Source organism: Chiloscyllium plagiosum, chromosome 28 (assembly GCF_004010195.1).
Source record: "Chiloscyllium plagiosum isolate BGI_BamShark_2017 chromosome 28, ASM401019v2, whole genome shotgun sequence".
NCBI classification, from domain to species: domain Eukaryota; kingdom Metazoa; phylum Chordata; class Chondrichthyes; order Orectolobiformes; family Hemiscylliidae; genus Chiloscyllium; species Chiloscyllium plagiosum.
In genome coordinates this window covers 41,038,845-41,052,170 of record NC_057737.1, presented here as the reverse complement: position 1 = coordinate 41,052,170, position 13,326 = coordinate 41,038,845, and the positions used below count along the sequence as shown (strand labels likewise).

Below are 13,326 nucleotides of genomic sequence, written 5' to 3'. Positions count from 1 at the left end.
TCGAGGCAAAGTTTTACAGAGTTTAACTGAAGATCACAGTACAGTTCAATTTTCAACCACAACATGGAGATAACAGGCTTGCTAGAAACACATGCTGACCTGACCATAGAAAAGTCCATTTTGATTATGTTTAACTGCATAATTCTTCAATGCTTCTGAATAGTAAATAGTCTTTGCATCTTAAAACAGGTACCAAGTTACCACAGCCAATTGTTGTAAAAACTATGTCTGATTTGCTAACTACCTTTAGGGAAGGAAATCGGTCATCCTTACCTGGTCTGATCAACATGTGGCTCCAGACCACAAAATTCTGCTTGAATCTTAAATGCCTTTGGGCAATTAGTGCTGGCCTGACCAGCAACATCACCATCCCGTGAATTAATACAAACTAATTAAGATAAACTTGAAAAGTTCAGAGTACTAGCTGCATAAATTGTTAACACTAGATTTCCATCATGTTGAAAACCATAGCAACACACGAGTGACCAGAAAATCAGTGCAGATACATTTCTTTTCAGTAACTTAAACATTGTCTTCTCAGTTTAGCAGCAAGAATAAAGCAGATTCAAGTGTTAGTTGGGTGCACTTACCACCTGTAGGATTGTGGGATTGCAGCCAATGATGAAGGGAAGGCTCCGAAATCCCTTAATCCGATGGGCGATGCGGACAGGTAGCTCATTGTAGAGGTACTTGGCACTCCGCTGGCCAAAAAGAAGAAATGACTACCTTAAACCATCACTAGTTTGACCCACACGTGACTACACAAAACGCACGCCACTCACACAGAAAAAATATCAATATGGGGGTTGCCTGCACAAGATAAGCCTTTAATTGCGTTCCAAGATTCCCAAACGCTTGAACAAATCTCAGATCACTGGCAAGTCCTTTCTTAACCACATTCACTGGAAGTATCCAAATCTTCTCAAACATTTCTTTTTTAAGACCTCATGATGCATTATTTCTGTCCTTGGGTACGCAGCCTTGAGCTTAACTTGGTAAAAGGAAACAAATAAAAAAGCTCCAAATCAAATGCACATGAACATTCAGCTGCTGGGTGGTAAAGCTCACTTCACCAGAAACTCCCCAGCTACTGCTCAATATGTAAAGCAGTATGCTCTAGCATTCAACGTAGCACAAAAACATGGACTCTGAAAAGGAAAGGATTAGCCTGTCTAACCACTTCCGTTTCTTTGGAGAAGTCACACATGGGTTGAGAAAATGCTGACTATGTGAATATCTTCTGAAAGTAGTATATAAAAAGTGTTTTATTTATGCTTAAAACATGGAGGGCGAAAGGTGAACTTTGGAACTGGATAAGAAACTGCCTGAAAAGGTGGAGAGCCAATTGGAAATTAATTTTAGAATAGCAGAAGGTACCTGATGGGATGCATGTGGGAGCTGGTGTTGGAATTGTTATTATTTTGAATTCAGAAATACAGAAAAACACATGGAAGTACACAAAGCTGACCGCGTTGAAACCAAAGAGGGACTGAGAATGCAGATGAGGAGGTTGACAATGACTAGCACTGAACAGCAGCAGTTGTTCAAATGGTCTTTTCCTGACGCTCCTACATTTTGGTGAATAAAAAGAATACTCTTAGAAACCCACATAACTGCAACCTCATTTCAGGCTAAATACAGTCCAGTTAGTAAAGTTTGGTGGGGGTGGGAGGGGTCACTCATGATCAATAAATATACATCCACACATTGAGTTCACCTGAATAAAGTCACTGCAATGGTGAGGTAAACTGCATTTTCTAGCATGAATCTCAGTATAGCAATGTTCTAGAATGAATTATTCATTATACATTTGCAATTTTCCACCAAGAAAGTTACAGTGGATATTTCTTCTTAAAGACTTGCACGAAAATACAGCTTTGGAGTTGGTCAAGGACCACTTCGTGTGCCTCTATGCTGATGCATAATCAAATAGAGATGTTAATTATGATATTACATCTGTGAATGTGCTTTGGAAGTACTGGCTTTTGGAAGGTGCTAAAGAAATGTAGGCTGATGCTGTTAGGACCAACTTCGCCCACTTTTACCCTGGGTCGTCCCTACCTAATCAGACTTGGAAGTCAAAGCAACTTACCAGGTTATGACTTCCATCTGGGGTTTTTCCTGAATACAACATGGTGGTTGGTGTCAGACGTACGGATGCCTGAAACATAATAGAAGATGTAACCATTGCTTTCTGTTCCAACAAACATGCAAATAATAATCTTATTTTCCATTCTTTTTGATCACAAGTCTGATTAAATTCCCCAGCCATCAGGTGTCACTCAGTAGTGGCCCTCTTAGTTCAGACGTTATGGATTTAAGTTTCACTTTACTGATCAACCACATAATCTAGGTTAATGTGTCAGTGCAGTACTAAGGGAGTGCTGCTGTGTTTTTTTAAATACGATACTAACTCAAGACCTTCTCTGGGTCAGGTTGTGAGTTTGCTCGCTGAGCTGGAAGATTTGTTTTCAGATGTTTTGTCACCATACTAGCTTACATCATCAGTCAGCCTCCAGTGAAGCACTGGTGTTATGTCTCACTTTCTATTTATGTGGCTTGGTTTCTTAAGGTTGGTGATATCATTTGTGGTTCTTTTTCTCAGAGGATGGTAGATGGGGTCCAAAATCAATGGAGTTCCAGTTAGAATGACAATGTGGTTGACTCTTTACTGCTCTCTGGGGCAATTAGAAATGGACAAAGACATCCACATCCTGTATATGAAGAAGAAAAAGTGCCTGGCTCATTTCCCTATATGGTAGCAGTGTATGCAATTCATAAACACTTCACAGATTAAGAGGCACCTTTGGCTACGCAGAGATCATGGAGGGTGCTATACAGATGTAAGTTCAGAAAGTCTCAGTTAGTTGGCTTTCCACCAACATCTATTGAATTAAAAAGGACAGGAATCACCCACACGACCAGAAATACACCAAACTGCTCTGGCCAACTATTCAAATCAGATTTCTTTTCTCTAAAGATCACTTTCTTTTTTTGTTTTACATGTTTTCCCTGCAATTTCCCAGAATACATTTTGTACACCTGGCTTTAGGAAAATTCTCCTGTTCTAATGTGGGTGGCTTGGTGGCACAGTGGTTAGCACTGCTGCCTCACAGCGTCAGAGACCCGGGTTCAATTCCCACCTCAGGCGACTGTGTGTGGAGTTTGCACATTCTCCCCGTGTCTGTGTGGGTTTCCTCCAGGTGTTCCGCTTTCCTCCCCCAATCCAAAAACGTGCAGGTTGGGTGAATTGGCCGTGCTAAATTACCCATAGTGTTAGGTGAAGGGGTAAGTGTAAGGGAATGGATCTGGGTGGGTTGCGCTTCGGCGGGTCGGTGTGGACTTGTTGGGCCGAAGGGCCTGTTTCCACACTGTAAGTAATCTAATCTAAGACAAGATATTCCCTTGGTCAGTGATCTACATAATTCAATGCTGTACCTTCTGTCCCCTTCAATCTCCTGCATTAACTTTCACCAGCAAGTCCATTACGCAATATCTTGACCAATACTTTTCGAAGATCCACATACACAACTGAACAGCACTGCACTCAACATCCGACTCTGTAAAAGATGGTTGCTTAAATCTAACTAACATAATTAGCTTTGTAAAAATTGATGCATACTTGATTTATTGAGTCCAGTGGCACAGTGGTTAGCACTGCTGTCTCACAGCACCAGGGACTCGGATTCGATTCTAGCCTCGGGTGACTGTCTGTGTGGAGTTTGCACATTCTCCCTGTGTCTGCGTGGGTTTCCTCCGGGTGCTCCGGTTTCCTTCCACAGTCCAAAGATGTGCAGGTCAGGTGGATTGGTCATGGTAAGTGTGGGGTCTGCGTGGGATGCTCTTCAGAGGGTCCATGCGGACTCAATGGGTTGAATGGCCTATTTTCTGGACTTTAGGGATTCTGTGACTTTTTAAAATGCTTACTAATTGAATCCCAGGTTATTAGACTGGAAAGAGTTTGTACATGGGATGCATGGGTGGGTAGGGGTTGGATTCTGGCCAGCTAACCCAAACATTAAGTATGGGGCTCACTCTTCTCTCAGCAGGATCCCCCTCTGAAATGAAGCCTGAATCACAAGTTTGGCTCCATCAGGTGCGGAGCATGCCAGGCGAAACTACAGACCAGAAGTAGGCCGGGAGTCGATCTGGGTGCAAGGGGACAAGTGAGGTATTCCTAAGATCTGGAAACCCCAGGTCAGCCAGAGTTAAAGCTGGAAGACAGTTAAGCATCGAAGTATCTACAATGTCTTCAAAGGTTTCCCCAGCACCTAGGTTTGGATGACTGTACCTCAACTGTGAGCATTGTTCTTCTCATTTTCTTGTCAAAGATATGTAATAGATTTCTTCAGTCACCTTATACTACTTTCATAGCCAAGGAGGATTAGGGCGGCACAGTGGCTCAGTGGTTAACACTGCTGCCTCACAGGGAGCCAGGTTCAATTCCAGACTAAGGCGACTGTCTGTGGAGTTTGAATGTTCTCCCTGTGTCTGTGTGGGTTTCCTCTGGGGATCCGGTTTCCTCCCACAATCCAAAGACGTGCCGGTTAGGTGAACTGACCAAGCTAAATTGCCCATAGTGTTCAGGGATGTGTAGGTGGGATGCATTAGTCAGGGGTTAATGTAGAGTGATAGGGTAGAGGAATGAGTCTGGGTGGGTTACTTTTCGAAGGATCAATGTAGACTTGTTGGGCCGAAGGGCCTGCTTCCATACCATAGGGATTTTATGATTCTAAGTTAATGGCGAAGCCTCTGAAATTTCCACTCCCTATCCTGACACCGGCGAGGTTGTAGCAGAAGCAACTATTCTTTGATTAAAACCCTATGACCACTGCATTCCTATGCATTTGTGCCCCTGTCTACAATAACCCCACAATATCACAACCCTGCTCTATCCTGCAGGCCCCAAAGTGCCCTCACTACATTAGTCCCGTGAACAGATTAGAGGCAATGTCACACTCTGGGAGGATTCCTTCACTGCACGTCCCTTCCCAATCTGCACGATGACCACCCACTTACTATCCTCCTGAATTTCTATAGCTGCAGGGTGGCCATTTCCTGATGTGAGATTCGGGACACTTAGTTTCCTGTAGGCCTGACAGTCATCACAGCTGCTCTTCAAACTCAAAGAACTGAAGTCATTTTCTACCTGCAGTTATCCAAGAAGCATCCTAGACACAGCGCAGGAACTGCAGGCAAAGGGTGTTTGGTGTTCAATTATCTTGCTGAAAAAGAACACTGGAGATCTCATGAATATTTATATAGTTGTACACATGCCCCTTGGTGATAATTAATTAGCACTGCCCCTCTGTGTCAACTGGAATGTGGCGAGAGTGGGAGTTTAGATTAGATTCCCTACAGTGTGGAAACAGGCCCTTCAGCCCAACAAGTCCACACCGACCCTCCGATGAGTAACCCACCCAGACCCATTTCCCTCTGACTAATGCACCGAACACCATGGACAATTTAGCGTGGCCAATTCACCTGACCTGCACATCTTTGGATTGTGGGAGGAAGCCGGAGCACCCGGAGGAAACCCACACAGACACGGGGAGAATGTGCAAACTCCACACAGACAGTCGCCAGAGGCTGGAATCGAACCTGAGACCCTGGTGCTGTGAGGCAGCAGTGCTAACCACTGAGTCACCGTGCCAAGTCACTCAGTTGAGTGGACTCTCCCAACTCTGTGCACATAACGTTTTGCTGTAGCAGATATTCTTTTTGTTCATTAAAAGCTTACTTAGTTCAAACTAGTCAGTCAACAACCACCCACAACAATAAACATTCAGTTCTTCAGTTGCCCACTTCTTGCTACTGATTAAAAGCAAAATACTACAGATTCCAGAAATCTGAAACAAACTCAGAATGCTGCAGAATTTCAGCAGGGTCTGGCAGCAACTGCAGACAGAGAAAAGGAGTTAACATTTTGAGTCTGGTATGATTCTAACTGGAAACAAAACATTAAAATTAAAAATCAGCAGTAATTTTAAAACAAAATCTTTTAGGAAGAAAAGCATGAAAAATCTGAAACATGGACTGCTGGAAAAACTCAGCAGCTCTGGCAGCAATCAGTGGAGAGAAAGCAGAGTTAATGTTTTCGATCCATTGACCCTTCTCCAGAAGAATTCGGGTCACTGGACTCAAAAATATCAACTTTGCTTCCTCTCTACATTTGTTGCCAGACCTGCTGAGTTTTTTCAGCAGTCCCTGTTCTTGTCTCCGATTTCCTGAATTCACAGTTCTTTGGTATTTTTAAAAGATAAAATTTCAGATTGATTACATACTATGCTTAGTCACTATCATTACACAGTGTGCTCACAATCCCCTGCAGCCACCAGTTTGGTAACTTGGTCTAGTTCAGTGCTGCATGGACACAATACTGATCCAGAGTGGGTTGCACTCTGCATGAATGGGTCATCCTAATTGCCACTTGTGCTTCCTCTGTCACAAATCATGAGCCACCATGATCTTGCCAGCACAACCAGTGCTGACACGGAGTGCATCTCAGAGGTGAAGAGAAAGACCTACTGCCTGCCAATGATCACCCGATCCTGTGCACCCTGTGCTTGCTGCATCCACCTGCACTAGGGATCAGACCTAGGTGTTCAGTAATTAAAGACCCATTTGGTGAGGGAGCTTACTATCTGCACAGGTGCTTCAGAAACACAATTGGGATTTAAATGTTAGTCTCCCTGGGCTCCAAAAGGGATTAAGGTAATATCCAGAATTCTCACCCTTGATTGCCAGTCATTAAGTCCCAGTGAATATGAATAGGAAGGGTTTAGAGGGATATGGGCCAAATGCTGGCAATTGGGACTAGATTAGGTTAGGATATCTGGTCAGCATGGATGAGTTAGATGGAAGAGTCTGTTTCCGTACTGTACATCTGTACGATTCTAAAAAAAGGTACAAACATGTGAACACTGGGTGAAGGCAAGTGTGGATATTTCAACAGATCATGACAGTCACTGGTGACAGAAAGTTACTCCTCCATATGGCAATTAACATTCATAACAGCCAATGGGATCGCAGCTTCCACCACCTCCACAACTGTGTCCTGTAAAGGCACCAAGGACTGGGCAACAGACAGCCCTTTTCTAGTTTGCCCAGCTTGTCTCTCTCAAAGATGGAGTGGACGGAGAACAATGAACACAGAGCAGATGCGTTTGGAGCCTTCACAAACATCAGGCATGGGCCACAAATTCTTTCACCAAGCTGGCTGCAGCTACATAGCTTTTTAAATCGATGACAGGGGTGACAACAGCATCTTTAAAATAGAGCAAAATGAAACATGGATAAATGTCTGTATCTTTACAGCAGACAAGAGTAGCAGGGGACATGCACAACCATACAGGACAGGGAAGCAGGACAAGATGGGGCTATGAAGAACCTGGCTAGAACTTACACAAGTACATGAAATAACATTTTTACAGGTACTTTAAAGCATGGATTCTCATTCATATGTATGTTTTATTTTATGTTGATCTACAATATGCAAACTTCAATAAATATATAACTTGAATGTTGCAGTGCTGCTTCTTGCTGGTTTGATTTTGTTAGCCTCTGGGGCATATTGATTTTTGAAAGGGTGTAGAAAGGGTCACATTGGAAAACAGTTTGGGAAGCACTTCCTTGTGGAAGCACACCCTGGTTGCCAGCTGACAGGGAAGCCAGCTCAGATTAGTTCTATTGATGACCCCAGCTCTGTACCATACTGCATGTGGAGAACTGGCAATGAGAGAACCCCACTCTAGACAGTATTGAGTCACTTCAGCTTCCTAAATGTGCAGGAAGTGAATTCTGGATTTAATGAGATGCATTATTGCAACATGGATCATCCATACTGATTTCAAGGTACTTTGTTTAAAAACTGTGGTCTTCATAATACATAAAAATCTAACGTTAAAAGCCTGCTTGTCAGTACATTGGACAGGGCACATCTATTCTGACCTGTTAGCTTATGTGGCATCACTACTAGAGGCAAGAAATCAGTGATGGCACCACTTGCTAAAATATATTGGTCCTGCAAGATTATTTCAAGTATTCAACTTCTCAACTCTAATTCCAGCTTCTCCAGTAGTACAAAGTGCATTCAATCTGGTATTATATTATATTGGACTTTGACAATGAAGGTTAAAGTGTTATAGTAGCACTGTTCAATACATTAGCTACATGTAGTCAATATCTAGATGGGGTTAATTAGCATATAAATAAGTATAGATACCATCACTGGGCATATAGAGTCATACAGCACAGTATCAGACCCTTCGATCCAACCAGATTATGCCGAACATAATTACAAACTAAATTAATCCCATCTGCATGCTCCTGGCCGATATCCCTCCAAATCTAGGGAACTGACTGTGTGGAGTTTGCACGTTCTCCCCGTGTCTGCGTGGGTTTCCTCCGGGTGCTCTGGTTTCCTCCCACAGTCCAAAGATGTGCAGAGCCAGGTGAATTGGCCATACTAAATTGCCCATAGTGTTAGGTAAGGGGTAAATGTAGGGGAATGGGTGGGTTTCGCTTCGGCGGGTCGGTGTGGACTTGTTGGGCCATAGGACCTGTTTCCACACTGTAATGTAATCTAATGTAATCTAATCTAATCTTTCCTATTCATGCGTCTATCCAATTGTCTTTTAAACATTGTAATTGGACCTGCACCCACCAATTCCTCAAGACATTAATTCCACACATGAACCGCTGTAAAAAAATTAGCCTAATCTCTCTTTTAAATCTCTCTCCTCTCACCTTGAAAATGTGCCCCCTAAAAAGAAAATTCCCCACCTTAGGGAAAAGACAACTACAATCAACTCTACCTATACCTCTCATTATTTTATAAACTTCTACCAGGTCACCTCTCAACCTCATACACTCAAACCTTCCATACATGGCAACATCCTGGTAAATCTCTTCCAAACCCTCTTCAGCTTGATAATATCTTTCTTATAACTGGGTGACCAGAACTGGATACAGTACGTGATCCAACATGCAGAGTTTGCAGTCTATCTGACTAGATTCTTTTGTTTTTGCTTTGTAAGATCAAAAGATAAAAGAGAAGTCTGTGTGAATGTTTTGCTTCTTTGGTTGCTGAGCACTGGTAGATGTTTCTTAAATACTCATGTGACTATATATATTGTGATAGTTTACTGAAGCTTTCTTCACTAAAATAATTGAAAGTGACGGAAATGGAAGCTGATTTCTCTTCACCAACACTAAAAGATAACAAAACTATTCTGAGAAATTAAGATTGCACAAGCAACAGGAGGTAACGATCCTGTTTGCGAAGCTTATACGCAAGCAAATAATTTTTTTCAAATGATGTCCAGGTTCTTCATTGTACCCATGATTCAAAACATAGTAGTCAGCTATTTTATATATATATATTTTTAAATTAATGGGGCCTTTATCTGTTCTTCTAAACAAAAATCTTAATGTTCAGAAAAGAGGGGAGAAAACAGCTTGGAAGTTCTCTAGTTGTTCTCACACCAACCCCACTCCTAGTGGCCAGATGCAGAGATATTGCCTGAGGGTTTTGATCAGTGTACATGTAAGGTGCAGAAAAAAAACACCAACAAAAGAAAAAGGCAGGTAAGGATAATTGGGAAAATTACCAGCGTACCAATTCCATATCTACCATAATTGGCTGCGGAATATCAGTTAACACTTTCGAAGATTGGTTCTTGTATTACTTTAGAAAAAAAAATGTCTTTTTCAAAAAAAATACTCTTGCCCACGTACTGGTGGGGTATCTAGGGGTAAAAGGTCTCCCCCGTCAGGCAGATTTTACAAACAAAGCGAATCTAAAATACAAATCCTGTGGCTGGACTTGGAAGTAAACAGCATTCGCAAACCCTCCGGGAGGAGGGGCGCCAGCTCTTCCGAGCAAGTAGTTAAAACACAAAGTAAAAAATAAACCTTTTGTCTCTAAACGTAGGGCTGAGATTAGTTAATTTCATGCAGGAAAACACGGATTAGGTTGGTTCCGGGCTTCTTGACAACTACATTTGGACAATATTCTGAATATATCAAGACGTTATGTGGTAAACAGGGTGGGGGAGGGGAGATAGTCTTTCAGTCAGAACAGTGTTCATCAGAAGGTCAAGCAGCAACTTCGAAGTCAGTTCCCGGAACAAAATGACTATTTGTGGATCACCCCCAACACATACCGGTCTTCACACCAACCCAAACAATTGCTCCCCCTTTTCAAATTTAAGTTTGAAATCAGTGCAGGCTTTAGGAATTGCATTGTTTTGCTCTGTATGTGGATTGTTATTCTCAATATATTATCCACTGATGAAGTGGGGTGGGCAGAGGAAGGTCTAAAAGAGAAAAACACAAATAAAAGAAATAGGATTTTGACCTTTTCAGCTGCCGCATCAATGGCAGACTGGTTGTAGAAGGTGGTGACCGTTTTCGATCTTTCCCTGGCCAGTTCGGAGTATCCGGATAAGGAGGAGGTGGACGTGCATCTGGTCAGGCTGCAGCGGCCGCTCGCGGGGTTCAGCGGGAAAGTCCGCTCTGGATACAATCGCGCTGGATACAGTCGCGCTGGATACAATCGCGCTGGATACAGTCGCGCTGGATACAGTGTAGCTCTTCCTGCACTGCTGCACAACACGCTCAGCGCGACTGCTCGACTTCCAGGTAGCTTGGCCATCGTTTCCACCTTTTGGCTTCTCTTCCTCCCCCCTGACTCGCTTCCAGCCTGCTGGCTGCACCTGGCCCTCCCCTCCTGCAGACCGGTGTTGGTTTTAGTCCATGTTCAGGTGTCCAGGCCGGATTGCCCACTGGCTCCAGCCCCGCAGCAGTAACCGCATTCCGTGTCCATGCTGCAGGCTAAGAGCCGCACACTGCTTCGCTCACTCACATGCAGCTAACTCCACTGACCACACAGAGAGAGGCAACACCAACCCCCTTCCCCCAGATCTCACTCATTGGCCTCTTGCAGCCTGTCATTTAAAAATGAATATTGGCAGCACCAATTGGAAGAAAGGGATCATCCTTCCAGCCGTTAGATACACCAGACGTCACCATGCTGTTTTTGAGGTTACATTTACTGGAGTATAAAAACACCCTTTCCGTGAATAACAGCTTTTTCTTTGCAATTTCAAACATACATATTTAAGGACACTTTTCGCCCTGATTTAACAAACGCCGTCATGCTGATGAAAGCCGAAACGTTAACTCTCGTTTTTATTTCTCTCTGCTCTGATGCCAGAGGTGCTGAGTATTCCCAGCATTGCCTTTTGTTTGTTATTGTCCAGATCTGAACTGATCAGTCCAAGCTGTATAAAGAAATAATATGTGATTATAAAATCACTGCGTCACAACTGCCCAAATTTAAACTTCCGTTATGTTAAAAAAAAATGAAACGTTAAGTGTTCAATTTTGACTGCAACTCAGATTACGTTAGTCTGTCTCACTGAATCAGCAACGAGATCCTGAAAAACATTGGGCCATTTCCAAATCTTGGGAGCCTCCTCTCAACAAAGGCATGCTGACATTCATTCATTGTCACTTCCGATCAGCCAACCAAACAGTTCAGCTGACTGAGGAAAAGATTGAGGGCCAGAATCTCAAACCCAAGACAGGTTCAAGGTTTGATGGACAGCAGTGAGCCGCTCTGTTCTACACACTTGAGAGACCCGCAGTAAGTAGCAGCGGTGGTGCCTTCACACAATCCTCCAAATCCAGCGTCCTCTCGCAAGCCAATTCACACAGCATCAAAGCGCTAATCACTCAAAATCGGCTCTGCTGGGGGAAAGCATGTCATTCTTAAATGTGTGGGTGGCTCAGTGGTTAGCACTGCTGCCTCACAGCGCCCCGGTCCAATTCCCGCCTCATGGAGTTTGCATATTCTCCCCGTTTCTGCGTGGGTTTCCTCCGGGTGATCCGGTTTCCTTCCACAGTCTAAAGATGAGCAGGTCAGGTGAATTGGCCACGCTAAATTACCCATAGTGTTAGATGCATTAGTCAGGGGTAAATATAGGATAGGGGACTGGGTCTGGGTGTGTTACTCTTCAGAGGGTGGGAATGGACTTGTTGAGCCAAATGTCCTGTTTCCATACTGTAGGGAATCTAATCTCAGGAGTGTCACTTGAAAGAAGTTCTGGGATTTACATATTAATTAATCGAAACCTGCCATCCATTCTAAAAGATAAATGACTTAACGGCAATCTAGGTTTGTTCAATATATTGCATCAGCTTTATGACATTATGACCTTTTGCTAAAAATTGTCTTCTTTGATCCTACTCCAATAGCTACTTGATGAAGGAGCAGTGCTCCGAAAACTTGTACTTCCAATTAAACCTGTTGGACTATAGCCTGGTGTTGTGTGATTTTTAACTTTGCCCACCTCAGTCCAACGCCAGCTCCTCCACATCGTTGCTATTCTTGACACTAGAATGAGAAGGCAACCACTCTACTCAGAACTCAGACGCGGCAGGAGTCTCCCAAGAAGACAGCGGAAAGATTTTAGCAATGTCTTCATAATAAACCCTAACATCCCAGCCAACTGATGAGACACCCTAGCTTATTATCAACATAAACAGAGAAGGCTCACATCAGGTGGCACCAAACAGATTGAGAAACGTGTGCAGAAGTGACAGAGGGAGCACACAAACCACCAAAATACCCAACTCTTCAAAGCACCACCTTTGTTCATGAGGCAGAGTTTGCAGATTGTACATCGGACATATCAGCCCTTTCAGGATTCATCAGATCAGTGGAGACTTGTTATCCTCAATCCCATAGGACTGCCTAAGAAAGAGAAGTTAATCATACTTAATGCAATACTAAGACAGCTTGATTATCCAAAGGACACAAGCTTTGTTTGGTTAATTGAATACCAGATAATTGAGTGTGGATAACATAGTTATCCAAGTATCGGGACCTTGCAATCTTGTTTCAATAATCTGAAATTTGGTTAATCAAATGCCAGATAATCGAGGTTCCTCTGTATCCAACAGGAAGATAGCAATGAGTCATAGAGTCATAGAGATGTACAGCATGGAAACAGACTCTATGGTCCAACCCGTCCATGCTGACCAGATATCCCAACCCAATCTAGTCCCACCTGCCAGCACCCGGTCCATATCCCTCCAAACCCTTTCTATTCATATACCCATCCAAATGCCTCTTAAATGTTGCAATTGTATCAGCCTCCACCACTTCCTCTGGCAGCTCATTCCAAACACTTACCACCCTCTGTGTGAAAAAGTTGCCCCTTAGGTCTCTTTTATATCTTTCCCGTCTCACTCTAAACCTATGCCCTCTAGTTCTGGACTCCCTGACCCCAGGGAAAAGACTTTGTCTATTTATCCTAT

The 13,326-nt window shown here is 43.3% G+C and overlaps 1 protein-coding gene and 1 long non-coding RNA gene across 4 annotated transcripts in view; one reads left to right on the top strand and one right to left on the bottom strand.

The window, feature by feature from the left end:
- The window catches only part of bckdk (branched chain ketoacid dehydrogenase kinase), a 59,580-nt gene extending 48,721 nt beyond the window's left edge, over positions 1 to 10,859 (bottom strand). The window contains exons 1-4 of one of the 3 annotated variants that reach the window (XM_043718756.1): positions 10,588 to 10,859; positions 10,361 to 10,557; positions 2,093 to 2,161; positions 591 to 701 (exon numbers count right to left, since the gene is read on the bottom strand). In XM_043718756.1, the coding sequence (XP_043574691.1) occupies positions 591 to 701; positions 2,093 to 2,161; positions 10,361 to 10,557; positions 10,588 to 10,657 (447 nt within the window). In that variant the 5' untranslated portion in view covers positions 10,658 to 10,859. Of the gene's footprint in view, positions 1 to 590; positions 702 to 2,092; positions 2,162 to 10,360 lie in introns of all 3 variants that reach the window. The other 2 variants (XM_043718755.1, XM_043718757.1) reach the window with 2 other exon arrangements.
- Positions 10,860 to 10,986: 127 nt separating this feature from the next.
- LOC122564138 overlaps positions 10,987 to 13,326 on the top strand; it is a 9,860-nt gene continuing 7,520 nt past the window's right edge. The window contains exon 1 of the long non-coding RNA XR_006315827.1: positions 10,987 to 11,650. This is a non-coding gene — a long non-coding RNA (uncharacterized LOC122564138). The remainder of the gene's footprint in view (positions 11,651 to 13,326) is intronic.